General features: G+C 45.1%; 2 protein-coding genes across 3 annotated transcripts; one reads left to right on the forward strand and one right to left on the reverse strand.

The window, feature by feature from the left end:
• The first annotated feature begins 1,033 nt into the window (after positions 1-1,033).
• Positions 1,034-9,918, forward strand: fkbp3 (FKBP prolyl isomerase 3). The gene is made up of 7 exons (XM_039690053.2): positions 1,034-1,188; positions 1,572-1,673; positions 1,904-2,002; positions 2,111-2,246; positions 2,370-2,437; positions 9,527-9,624; positions 9,717-9,918. The coding sequence occupies exons 1-7, from the start codon at positions 1,081-1,083 to the stop codon at positions 9,769-9,771; spliced, it is 666 nt and encodes a 221-aa protein (XP_039545987.1). The 5' UTR covers positions 1,034-1,080; the 3' UTR covers positions 9,772-9,918.
• Positions 9,919-10,637: 719 nt separating this feature from the next.
• Positions 10,638-12,677, reverse strand: faua (FAU ubiquitin like and ribosomal protein S30 fusion a). Of its 2 annotated transcripts, none has more exons than XM_039690052.2 (5): positions 12,579-12,677; positions 11,382-11,462; positions 11,168-11,312; positions 10,937-10,992; positions 10,638-10,836 (listed from the first exon to the last, which is right to left on the reverse strand). In XM_039690052.2, exons 2-5 carry the CDS (start codon positions 11,454-11,456, stop codon positions 10,711-10,713), a joined length of 402 nt encoding a protein of 133 aa, XP_039545986.1. In that variant the 5' UTR covers positions 11,457-11,462; positions 12,579-12,677; the 3' UTR covers positions 10,638-10,710. The 2 variants fall into 2 exon arrangements, with proteins under 2 accessions (XP_039545986.1, XP_088975115.1); XM_089118989.1 differs by having other exon boundaries at positions 12,574-12,644.
• Between the last annotated feature and the right edge of the window lie 945 nt (positions 12,678-13,622).

A 13,622-nucleotide genomic window follows, 5' to 3' on the forward strand; every position in this document is an offset into this window, starting at 1 on the left:
GTCAAAACAAGCAAGATCTCTTTAGCCCCGCCCACTCCCATGAAGCACTGCGATCACTCTCAAAATATTTCAATATTTCAATACATGAGCATATTTTGATAAAAATACATTGTTTATATATATATATACATATATATTTTTTTTAAATGCATAGTTTTATATTCCTCCATTGTTTTTAATTGGATTCTGCTTCTTGCAATGCTCCATGGGATTGTAGTTCTTTCCTTCACTGAAGCCGTTAAGTTCACAGTTTTGCTTTTTGAGATCCCTATTGGAAAAATTAATGGAAAAATATACTACTTGAAAAAAATTTGCTGAAAAAGTAAGCGGGCACTAATGTAAGCCCTATAAACAAAACTCCGAATTAATAAAATAACACATACAGACACTTCAGATTTAATGATATTTGATGATTTGTTAATTGTAGGCTATTTAATATATTACACCCGGCCGGTAACAATACAAGTCAACATTATGACTAAAAGTTTGCAAAGAGGTATTTCCTACTCAAGCAAGGCGGTGTTTGACTCTGGTCAACCGTATCCAATGGGAGCAGAGTGGGAGTGGCCTTGGACGGTAGCATGCCCAGTGCATTGTGGGTGTTGAAGTTTTCTTACTTATTTGGCAAAAGAGAAGACAGACAACAGCCCCTTTACTCTGCATTCTACTCTTTGTGTCTATGTGGTGTTTTTAATACGCTTTAAAACAAACCAAGGAAAGATCCTTAATAAATGAAATAATGTGATGTGATGTGATTTGGGGGGAAATTAATTATGCGACAATGTTTAGAACATTCCCAGCTTAAATTGTAATCACAAGCTCTTTTTATGAGCTGAAACCTCATAATGGACCATTTTCACAGACCGTTATAACGCGTACCCACAGTTATCAACTTCGCAAATCTTGTAAAGTGTTCATATTTAATTGTATTACTTTTTTATTTTATTTTTTATTTAAAGGGTCCATTATGGTAACTAACTACGACACAGCGTGAACGCAGCATGCCGCGGTTCCTTTAAGGCGCTCTTTGCCGTGATTGGCTGTTACAAACACGTGGTGAGTGTGTGTGTCGCATTGATCATGATGGCGGCTGATCTAGTGCGAGCGTGGACCGACGAGCAGCTCAAGACTGAAGAAGTGCCGAAGAAAGAGCTCATCAAATTCATCCAGGATAACGGAGCACACTCGGTAGTGTACACTCTACAGCTGCGCGCTCCCGCGTACCACACAACACGCAACACTGACACTGCGTGCAGAGGAGTCATGTGTCAAAACAATCCAGATCAAATGCATGTTCTATGTAGAGAAAGAGAGAGAGAGAGAGAGAGAGAGAGAGAGAGGAGGGGGGGGGGGGGGTTCACATATTTACTTTTAATATGTGCATGCGTCATTATTTCAAGCTGTATAAAAACAAGTCATTTATAGAGATACATTTGCACAGCAATGAAAATTAAATGTGCATAATAAAGCTGAATTGTATGCATTATATGGTATTGTGATACATGATGTGTGTATATGTTAATATATATAATATGTATGTGTGTGTAAATGGATCATGTTGTCATTTGCAGTTTCTAGCCGAACACAAACTTCTTGGAAACATCAAGAATGTGGCAAAGACGGCCAAAAAAGAGCAACTTATCGAAGCGTATAACCAACTGTTTGAGAGCAAGGTAACAAACACACGAACATCTCATATTCAACATTATGACAGCCAATAATAACTGGCTATTTATAAACGCTTAACTATCGCCCATAAGATAAAAAGAAATTAACCTGAAACGCCAGTAGGTGGCGGCAAATCACTGAGTCATTGAATCATTCACTCAAATGATTCGTTCCAAACGGCTGATTCATTCAGGGACAAAGCAGAAGTGTGTGAGCTGATGTGTGTTTTTCTCAGAGGTTTAAAGGCACAGAAGTGGAACTGGTGACGGAAGAGGTTCAAGCTGTTAAAATCCACGACAATCCCAAAGATATCAAGACAGAGACGGTGGATGAGGTACTATCTTCGTCATCATCATCATCATCACGAGTGTTGAATCTTCGTTGTTTACATGCACAACTTTAGTTTCGGACTGAACTGCCGATTGATGATGTTTCTCCTCAGGGTCCTCCGAAGTTCACCAAGTCCATCCTGAAGAAAGGAGACAAGACCAACTTCCCGAGGAAGGGCGACACCGTGAGCTGCTGGTACAGCGGGACGCTGGAGGACGGGACCGTCTTCGACACCAACATCCCCGCCTGTGAGGATGCCAACACTGCTGTTTTAATTACTTTTTATTTTTTCTGTTTTCATTTTTATTTATTTTTTTGTCTTAGTGTGATTAGTACATCATCTTTAGTTTGATTCTCTTCTGTTTTTCCAGCTGCAAAGAAGAAGAAACAGTCCAAACCGCTGAGCTTCAAGGTCGGACTGGGCCGAGTGATCCGAGGGGTGAGTCGAGATTCATTAGTGATCCCCCCCGATTTATTAGTGATCTGAGGGACGAGTCGCGATTCATTAGTGATCCGAGGGGCGAGTCGCGATTCATTAGTGATCCGAGGGGCGAGTCACGATTCATTAGTGATCCGAGGGGCGAGTCGCGATTCATTAGTGATCCGAGGGGCGAGTCGTGCTTCATTAGTGATCCCCCCGATTCATTAGTGATCTGAGGGACAAGTCGCGATTCATTAGTGATCCGAGGGGCGAGTCGTGATTCATTAGTGATCCCCCCGATTCATTAGTGATCTGAGGGACGAGTCGCGATTCATTAGGGATCCCCCCCGATTTATTAGTGATCCGAGGGGCGAGTCGTGATTCATTAGTGATCCGAGGGACGAGTCGAGATTCATTAGTGATCCCCCACGATTCATTAGTGATCTGAGGGGCGAGTCACGATTCATTAGTGATCCCCCCCCGATTCATTAGTGATCTGAGGGGCGAGTCGTGATTCATTAGTGATCCCCCCCGATTCATTAGTGATCTGAGGGACGAGTCGCGATTCATTAGTGATCCCCCCCCGATTCATTAGTGATCTGAGGGACGAGTCGCGATTCATTAGTGATCTGAGGGGCGAGTCGCGATTCATTAGTGATCCGAGGGGCGAGTCGCGATTCATTAGTGATCCGAAGGGCGAGTCGTGATTCATTAGTGATCAGAGGGACGAGTCGAGATTCATTAGTGAGCCGAGGGGTGAGTCGTGATTCATTAGTGATCCCCCCGATTCATTAGTGATCTGAGGGGCGAGTCACGATTCATTAGTGATCCCCCCCCGATTCATTAGTGATCTGAGGGGCAAGTCGCGATTCATTAGTGATCCGAGGGGCGAGTCGCGATTCATTAGTGATCCGAGGGGCAAGTCACGATTCATTACTGATCCGAGGGGCGAGTCGCGATTCATTAGTGATCCCCCCGATTCATTAGTGATCCCCCCCGATTCATTAGTGATCCGAGGGGCGAGTCGCGATTCATTAGTGATCCAAGGGGCAAGTCACGATTCATTACTGATCCGAGGGGCGAGTCGCGATTCATTAGTGATCCCCCCGATTCATTAGTGATCCGAGGGGCGAGTCGCGATTCATTAGTGATCCGAGGGGCGAGTCACGATTCATTAGTGATCCGAGGGGTGAGTCGCGATTCATTAGTGATCTGAGGGGTGAGTCGCGATTCATTAGTGATCCCCCCGATTCATTAGTGATCCAAGGGGCGAGTCGCGATTCATTAGTGATCCCCCCGATTCATTAGTGATCCGAGGGGCGAGTCGCGATTCATTACTGATCCGAGGGGCGAGTCGCGATTCATTAGTGATCCCCCCGATTCATTAGTGATCCAAGGGGCAAGTCACGATTCATTACTGATCCGAGGGGCGAGTCGCGATTCATTAGTGATCCCCCCGATTCATTAGTGATCCGAGGGGCGAGTCGCGATTCATTAGTGATCCCCCCCGATTCATTAGTGATCCGAGGGGCGAGTCGCGATTCATTACTGATCCCCCCCGATTCATTAGTGATCCGAGGGGCGAGTCGCGATTCATTAGTGATCCGAGGGGCGAGTCACGATTCATTAGTGATCCGAGGGGTGAGTCGCGATTCATTAGTGATCTGAGGGGTGAGTCGCGATTCATTAGTGATCCCCCCGATTCATTAGTGATCCAAGGGGCGAGTCGCGATTCATTAGTGATCCCCCCGATTCATTAGTGATCCGAGGGGCGAGTCGCGATTCATTACTGATCCGAGGGGCGAGTCGCGATTCATTAGTAATCCCCCCGATTCATTAGTGATCCAAGGGGCAAGTCACGATTCATTACTGATCCGAGGGGCGAGTCGCGATTCATTAGTGATCCCCCCGATTCATTAGTGATCCGAGGGGCGAGTCGCGATTCATTAGTGATCCCCCCCGATTCATTAGTGATCCGAGGGGCGAGTCGCGATTCATTACTGATCCCCCCCGATTCATTAGTGATCCGAGGGGCGAGTCGCGATTCACTGGTGATCCGAGGGGCGAGTCGCGATTCATTAGTGATCTGAGGGACGAGTCGCGATTCATTAGTGATCCGAGGGGTGAGTCGCGATTCATTAGTGATCTGAGGGACGAGTCGCGATTCATTAGTGATCCGAGGGGTGAGTCGCGATTCATTAGTGATCTGAGGGGTGAGTCGCGATTCATTAGTGATCCCCCCGATTCATTAGTGATCCAAGGGGCGAGTCGCGATTCATTAGTGATCCCCCCGATTCATTAGTGATCCGAGGGGCGAGTCGCGATTCATTACTGATCCGAGGGGCGAGTCGCGATTCATTAGTGATCCCCCCGATTCATTAGTGATCCAAGGGGCAAGTCACGATTCATTACTGATCCGAGGGGCGAGTCGCGATTCATTAGTGATCCCCCCGATTCATTAGTGATCCGAGGGGCGAGTCGCGATTCATTAGTGATCCCCCCCGATTCATTAGTGATCCGAGGGGCGAGTCGCGATTCATTACTGATCCCCCCCGATTCATTAGTGATCCGAGGGGCGAGTCGCGATTCACTGGTGATCCGAGGGGCGAGTCACGATTCATTACTGATCCCCCCCGATTCATTAGTGATCCAAGGGGCGAGTCGCGATTCATTAGTGATCCCCCCGATACATTAGTAATCCAAGGGGCAAGTCACGATTCATTACTGATCCGAGGGGCGAGTCGCGATTCATTAGTGATCCCCCCGATTCATTAGTGATCCGAGGGGCGAGTCGCGATTCATTAGTGATCCCCCCGATTCATTAGTGATCCGAGGGGCGAGTCGCGATTCACTGGTGATCCGAGGGGCGAGTCATGATTCATTAGTGATCCCCCCGATTCATTAGTGATCTGAGGGGCGAGTCGCGATTCACTGGTGATCCGAGGGGCGAGTCGTGATTCATTACTGATCCCCCCCGATTCATTAGTGATCCGAGGGGCGAGTCGCGATTCATTAGTGATCCGAGGGGCGAGTCACGATTCATTAGTGATCCGAGGGGCGAGTCGCGATTCATTAGTGATCCGAGGGGCGAGTCCCGATTCATTAGTGATCCCCCCGATTCATTAGTGATCTGAGGGACAAGTCGCGATTCATTAGTGATCCGAGGGGCGAGTCGTGATTCATTAGTGATCCCCCCGATTCATTAGTGATCTGAGGGACGAGTCGCGATTCATTAGGGATCCCCCCCGATTTATTAGTGATCCGAGGGGCGAGTCGTGATTCATTAGTGATCCGAGGGACGAGTCGAGATTCATTAGTGATCCCCCACGATTCATTAGTGATCTGAGGGGCGAGTCACGATTCATTAGTGATCCCCCCCCGATTCATTAGTGATCTGAGGGGCGAGTCGTGATTCATTAGTGATCCCCCCCGATTCATTAGTGATCTGAGGGACGAGTCGCGATTCATTAGTGATCCCCCCCGATTCATTAGTGATCTGAGGGACGAGTCGCGATTCATTAGTGATCTGAGGGGCGAGTCGCGATTCATTAGTGATCCGAGGGGCGAGTCGCGATTCATTAGTGATCCGAAGGGCGAGTCGTGATTCATTAGTGATCAGAGGGACGAGTCGAGATTCATTAGTGAGCCGAGGGGTGAGTCGTGATTCATTAGTGATCCCCCCGATTCATTAGTGATCTGAGGGGCGAGTCACGATTCATTAGTGATCCCCCCCCGATTCATTAGTGATCTGAGGGGCAAGTCGCGATTCATTAGTGATCCGAGGGGCGAGTCGCGATTCATTAGTGATCCGAGGGGCAAGTCACGATTCATTACTGATCCGAGGGGCGAGTCGCGATTCATTAGTGATCCCCCCGATTCATTAGTGATCCCCCCCGATTCATTAGTGATCCGAGGGGCGAGTCGCGATTCATTAGTGATCCAAGGGGCAAGTCACGATTCATTACTGATCCGAGGGGCGAGTCGCGATTCATTAGTGATCCCCCCGATTCATTAGTGATCCGAGGGGCGAGTCGCGATTCATTAGTGATCCGAGGGGCGAGTCACGATTCATTAGTGATCCGAGGGGTGAGTCGCGATTCATTAGTGATCTGAGGGGTGAGTCGCGATTCATTAGTGATCCCCCCGATTCATTAGTGATCCAAGGGGCGAGTCGCGATTCATTAGTGATCCCCCCGATTCATTAGTGATCCGAGGGGCGAGTCGCGATTCATTACTGATCCGAGGGGCGAGTCGCGATTCATTAGTGATCCCCCCGATTCATTAGTGATCCAAGGGGCAAGTCACGATTCATTACTGATCCGAGGGGCGAGTCGCGATTCATTAGTGATCCCCCCGATTCATTAGTGATCCGAGGGGCGAGTCGCGATTCATTAGTGATCCCCCCCGATTCATTAGTGATCCGAGGGGCGAGTCGCGATTCATTACTGATCCCCCCCGATTCATTAGTGATCCGAGGGGCGAGTCGCGATTCATTAGTGATCCGAGGGGCGAGTCACGATTCATTAGTGATCCGAGGGGTGAGTCGCGATTCATTAGTGATCTGAGGGGTGAGTCGCGATTCATTAGTGATCCCCCCGATTCATTAGTGATCCAAGGGGCGAGTCGCGATTCATTAGTGATCCCCCCGATTCATTAGTGATCCGAGGGGCGAGTCGCGATTCATTACTGATCCGAGGGGCGAGTCGCGATTCATTAGTAATCCCCCCGATTCATTAGTGATCCAAGGGGCAAGTCACGATTCATTACTGATCCGAGGGGCGAGTCGCGATTCATTAGTGATCCCCCCGATTCATTAGTGATCCGAGGGGCGAGTCGCGATTCATTAGTGATCCCCCCCGATTCATTAGTGATCCGAGGGGCGAGTCGCGATTCATTACTGATCCCCCCCGATTCATTAGTGATCCGAGGGGCGAGTCGCGATTCACTGGTGATCCGAGGGGCGAGTCGCGATTCATTAGTGATCTGAGGGACGAGTCGCGATTCATTAGTGATCCGAGGGGTGAGTCGCGATTCATTAGTGATCTGAGGGACGAGTCGCGATTCATTAGTGATCCGAGGGGTGAGTCGCGATTCATTAGTGATCTGAGGGGTGAGTCGCGATTCATTAGTGATCCCCCCGATTCATTAGTGATCCAAGGGGCGAGTCGCGATTCATTAGTGATCCCCCCGATTCATTAGTGATCCGAGGGGCGAGTCGCGATTCATTACTGATCCGAGGGGCGAGTCGCGATTCATTAGTGATCCCCCCGATTCATTAGTGATCCAAGGGGCAAGTCACGATTCATTACTGATCCGAGGGGCGAGTCGCGATTCATTAGTGATCCCCCCGATTCATTAGTGATCCGAGGGGCGAGTCGCGATTCATTAGTGATCCCCCCCGATTCATTAGTGATCCGAGGGGCGAGTCGCGATTCATTACTGATCCCCCCCGATTCATTAGTGATCCGAGGGGCGAGTCGCGATTCACTGGTGATCCGAGGGGCGAGTCACGATTCATTACTGATCCCCCCCGATTCATTAGTGATCCAAGGGGCGAGTCGCGATTCATTAGTGATCCCCCCGATACATTAGTAATCCAAGGGGCAAGTCACGATTCATTACTGATCCGAGGGGCGAGTCGCGATTCATTAGTGATCCCCCCGATTCATTAGTGATCCGAGGGGCGAGTCGCGATTCATAAGTGATCCCCCCGATTCATTAGTGATCCGAGGGGCGAGTCGCGATTCACTGGTGATCCGAGGGGCGAGTCATGATTCATTAGTGATCCCCCTGATTCATTAGTGATCTGAGGGGCGAGTCGCGATTCACTGGTGATCCGAGGGGCGAGTCGTGATTCATTACTGATCCCCCCCGATTCATTAGTGATCCGAGGGGCGAGTCGCGATTCATTAGTGATCCGAGGGGCGAGTCACGATTCATTAGTGATCCGAGGGGCGAGTCGCGATTCATTAGTGATCCGAGGGGCGAGTCCCGATTCATTAGTGATCCCCCCGATTCATTAGTGATCCGAGGGGCGAGTCCCGATTCATTAGTGATCCGAGGGGCGAGTCGCGATTCATTAGTGATCCCCCCCGATTCATTAGTGATCCCCCCGATTCATTAGTGATCCGAGGGACGAGTCGCGATTCATTAGTGATCCCCCCCGATTCATTAGTGATCCGAGGGGCGAGTCGCGATTCACTGGTGATCCGAGGGGCGAGTCATGATTCATTAGTGATCCCCCCCCGATTCATTAGTGATCTGAGGGGCGAGTCGCGATTCACTGGTGATCCGAGGGGCGAGTCGTGATTCATTACTGATCCCCCCCGATTCATTAGTGATCCGAGGGGCGAGTCGCGATTCATTAGTGATCCGAGGGGCGAGTCCCGATTCATTAGTGATCCCCCCGATTCATTAGTGATCCGAGGGGCGAGTCCCGATTCATTAGTGATCCGAGGGGCGAGTCGCGATTCACTGGTGATCCGAGGGGCGAGTCGTGATTCATTACTGATCCCCCCCGATTCATTAGTGATCTGAGGGGCGAGTCGCGATTCACTGGTGATCCGAGGGGCGAGTCGTGATTCATTACTGATCCCCCCCGATTCATTAGTGATCCGAGGGGCGAGTCGCGATTCATTAGTGATCCGAGGGGCGAGTCCCGATTCATTAGTGATCCCCCCGATTCATTAGTGATCCGAGGGGCGAGTCCCGATTCATTAGTGATCCGAGGGGCGAGTCGCGATTCATTAGTGATCCGAGGGGCGAGTCCCGATTCATTAGTGATCCCCCCGATTCATTAGTGATCCGAGGGGCGAGTCCCGATTCATTAGTGATCCGAGGGGCGAGTCGCGATTCATTAGTGATCCCCCCCGATTCATTAGTGATCCCCCCGATTCATTAGTGATCCGAGGGACGAGTCGCGATTCATTAGTGATCCCCCCCGATTCATTAGTGATCCCCCCGATTCATTAGTGATCCGAGGGACGAGTCCCGATTCATTAGTGATCTGAGGGGCGAGTCGCGATTCACTGGTGATCTGTATGATTCATTGATCACCAGAGATCCTCAGATGACTGTGTGTGTGTGTGTGTGTGTGTGTGTGTGCAGTGGGATGAAGGTGTGCTGACGATGAGTAAAGGTGAAACGGCGCGGTTGGAGATCGAATCGGATTGGGCGTACGGGAGGAAAGGCCTTCCAGATGCAAAGTATCCTTCGTTAAACGTCTCACTAATTGATTATTTGATGATGTTCTTCAGACTGATATGATGTTCCTCTGGCCTTAACCATTATTACCCAGAATCCCACCGAACGCAAAGCTGATATTTGAGGTGGAGCTGGTGGCTATTGATTGATCGTCGGGAACCATGTGACGGCGGTTTGGAGGGAACGTTTGATTAGACATGTTCATTATTAATCAAGTTATTTCAGCCTGACAAAGAGAAGTTTTCTGACTATTTTTGCATGATTGTAAAGCAATAAAAAAAACAAACCCTGAACAATGTGTTGTGCCGTTCTTACACATATATTACATGTACAGTGTGTGTATATTACATATTGTTATAACTCTTGAATATATGTAAATCAGAATATTTAGTTATAAATCATTCAGGATTTCCATTTATATATTCAGTTTTAACTATGTATTCAGCATTTATAAATATATATTCTGACTAACATTTATAGTCAGTTTCAGTTTTAACAATATATTTAGGATTTATATATTGTTACAACTATAAATTCAGGATTTTAAAAAAAATATTCTATTTACATTTATATATTGTTATAAGTATATATTCAGATTTACATTGATATATTGTTAAAACTATATATTGAGGATTTATAAATGTGTATTCAGTTATAACTAAATATTCAGATTCATATATTTAGTGTTTAGTATTATAACTATATTTAGTTATCTACATAATCAGGATTTATAAATATATATTACTAATATACCGACTCAGAGCAACATTTAATTAGTCATACATGTAATATATTAAATAATAACTCTAAATATATAAATGTAAATCTGAAAATGTAGTTTATATTCAGATTTGTATCTATTTACATTGATATTCACAATTTACATATTTCCTGTTTGGCCCAATAAATATATATATGTGTGTGTGTGTGTACAACATTTTTTTTTCTACTATAAACACACTGTAAACTACATGAATATACTGATGAATAATCCAGCAATGAAACGAGACCCATCTCAGCTCAAGAAGCATCTTTATTCTGCACACATGCTCCTCCAGAGTGTGTGTGTGTGTGTGTGTGCTCGGGGTTTAGGAGTTGGCGTTGGGACCCTTCTTCTTCCCGAATGTGGGAACCACGTTAACGAAGCGACGGTTGTACTGGATGCGGCGCTTGGCGCGGCCCGTCTTCTTCTTCTTCTTCTCCTGTTTGTCCACCTACACACACACACACACACACACACAGAATGGCATCTGAGACTACAGGACATGCATTTCACGTCAAAATAATAATATTAATCATCAACAAACGACTCACTTTGGGTGTCTGTCCTCTCACTTTACCGGCACGAGCCAGAGATCCGTGAACTTTACCTGATCAACACACACACACAATGAATTAAAGATTATATATTAAAATAAATGCAATATTAAAATAATGCAATAAATGCATACAAATTATAAATAAATAAATACAATAATATTATATTAAAGTGAGCGAGCGACAGTGTATGTCAGTGTGTGTGTGTGTGTGTGTGTGTGTGTGTACCTCCCAGGAGTCTGGCGGTGAGCTCCAGTGTGCAGTGCTCGGTGACTCCGCAGCTCAGAAGAGTGTGTTCATCCTCCAGTGGAGATCCGGACAGCAGAAGCACCTGCTCCTCCACAGACAGACCCTCCAGAGCCTGGACCTGAGCCTACACACACACACACAGCATGAGCACGAACACACACACGTCTGAGAACACACTGAAGCTCATGCTCACCTTGATGTCATGGACGGTCTCGTGTCCGGACACCTCGAGTGTGTGTAGAGACTGAGCGCGCAGGAACAGCTGCATGATGAGCTGAAACACACACACACACACACACCAGATCAACACACACTCAAACAGACCAGACTAAACCACACCGGACCAGACATCATAGATCAATCATATATTTAAACTTATTAACTTTCTATTCATTATTATTATTATGTCTACACACACACACACACACATATATAAATATATAAACACTGCTATTAAAAAGTTTGGGATTGATACGATTTTTTATGTTCTCGAAATAAGTCCAAAAGCTAGATTTATTTGAATAAAAATACAGTAAGATTCTAATGTAAATCATCAGTTTTCTATGTGAATATCCAGTAAAGTGTAATTTATTCCTGAATTTATCATCATTACTCCAGTCTTCAGTGTCACATGATCCTTCACAAATCACTCTAATATGATGATCTGATGATCAACACACAGTTATGATTATTATCATCATTGTCATATTTCTGGAAACATTAATACATTTTATTTCTCAGAATTCTTTGATGACTATAAAGTTTAAAAGTACAGGATTTATCTGAAATAGAAAGCTTTTGTAACATTATACACTATAAATCAAATGTTTAATTATTTTTGGAAAGAAATTAACACTTTTATTCATCAAGGATGCATTACCATGTATAATATTACAAAGTATTTTAGCTAATATAGATGCTGTTCTTCTAAACTTTCAAAGAATCCTGAAATAAGAAAGTAAATAACCGTTTTCAACAATGATAATAACTATAAATGTTTCTTGATTGTTTCAGGTTTTATTGTAATAGAAAAAAGTAAACTAATTTCTGATGTACTACTATGTAACGGAAACCCGGATGTGTTTTCATGATATTCGTCTTTCTGCATTCGCTTAAAATTACTGTAACTGTTTAATATCATATCTTCTGAATCACATATTTAATGACAGATATTATAAGAAACTCGTGTACGAGTGAGTGTGTCGCGTGCGCGAGCGCGGTGTGGATCACACGGGGAAACTAAACGCGATTTAAAGGCTTTTACTGAGATATTTCGGCTCAGGGTTTGAACATAACACATGGTAAAGCTTATGGATGCAGTCCATGTCGCATTAAAGTACATTACAAACGAGAAACGCGATAAATAAGTGATTTAATTAGCAGGCCTTACGTTTGATGATGCTAGTCGTTCCACAACTGGACGAGGAAAGGAAAGTGCGCATGTGCGGAGCAAAGAACTCTGGGAAAAGCGCTGCCCACGTGATCGTGACGGAGGCCGCAAGGCAAAATACTTTTTTTATTGAATTTTATTTATCACATTTTTATTTATCACATTATCCGTGCGCGTTCGCTCAAATGACGATACTGAATGTTATAAAATGACGCATACATAAATAAAACAGAAAAAGAACAAGAACAAAGAGAAACAACAACAAAAATGAAGAAATGTTAATTTTATTAGAAAATAAGTGGAAACTTTGGGAACCACATTTCCATTTTATGGTATACACAAACCTTTTGGAACAAATTATTTAAAAAAATTAAAAAATGTATCCTGAATTTTATAGTATGTTATGTTTTTAATGTGTGTGTAATGCATGTTCTTGTGGAATTTAAGAAAATATATTTTTAAATTTAAATAAAAAATAACAGATGTGTTCATACATTTTAAGAACATTAATAAAGACCAGAAGATTTTGAAGAAATGCTTTATTAATGTTACTAGAACCTTGAGAGGACGTTCCTTGATAGCAGAGTATATAGGCTATATTTCAAAAAGTAAATGTTAAAATTATTACCCAGAACAAAATTTTGACTATTATTGTATTTGTTTCCATCTTGAACATCAGTCCCTCGATGAATAGACGATCTCACCGTCATCATATACAGTCACTGTTGAGAAGATGCTGGAAAACCAAAGAAAATCATCTGTTTCATACGCTCACGTTCTCTGGGAAAGAAGAAAAATTAGCTTTTAAGACTTTTAATTTGACTGACACACAATTTTAAAAAGACCAATGGTAAATAAAACCAGCACGAATATTACAAAAATACAAAAATCAAATTAGTTAAAACATGATATATATTTTGATACGGAAATAAGCAAAGCTTTTATCAATGAAAAGCGCGATTTAGCGGAATAAGCCCCGCCTCCAAAATAAAAAAAGCCAATCATAGGCCTATTCAGCGCGGCGCCATGACAGGTATGAAACCG

The sequence above is a fragment of the Pimephales promelas genome, chromosome 13, assembly GCF_988280905.1.
Source record: "Pimephales promelas chromosome 13, fPimPro1.hap1.1, whole genome shotgun sequence".
In the NCBI taxonomy this organism is placed as follows: domain Eukaryota; kingdom Metazoa; phylum Chordata; class Actinopteri; order Cypriniformes; family Leuciscidae; genus Pimephales; species Pimephales promelas.

Excerpts from the sequence above, each read along its gene's own strand:
- fkbp3 (XM_039690053.2), top strand. The coding sequence starts at position 1,081 with ATGATGGCGGCTGATCTAGTGCGAGCGTGGACCGACGAGCAGCTCAAG. Across the intron at positions 2,438-9,526 it reads TGGGCCGAGTGATCCGAGGG|TGGGATGAAGGTGTGCTGAC; the intron begins GTGAGTCGAGAT and ends GTGTGTGTGCAG. Across the intron at positions 9,625-9,716 it reads AAAGGCCTTCCAGATGCAAA|AATCCCACCGAACGCAAAGC; the intron begins GTATCCTTCGTT and ends ATTATTACCCAG.
- faua (XM_089118989.1), bottom strand. The coding sequence starts at position 12,630 with ATGCGCACTTTCCTTTCCTCGTCCAGTTGTGGAACGACTAGCATCATC. Across the intron at positions 11,313-11,381 it reads AGACCGTCCATGACATCAAG|GCTCAGGTCCAGGCTCTGGA; the intron begins GTGAGCATGAGC and ends GTGTGTGTGTAG. Across the intron at positions 10,837-10,936 it reads TGAGAGGACAGACACCCAAA|GTGGACAAACAGGAGAAGAA; the intron begins GTGAGTCGTTTG and ends GTGTGTGTGTAG.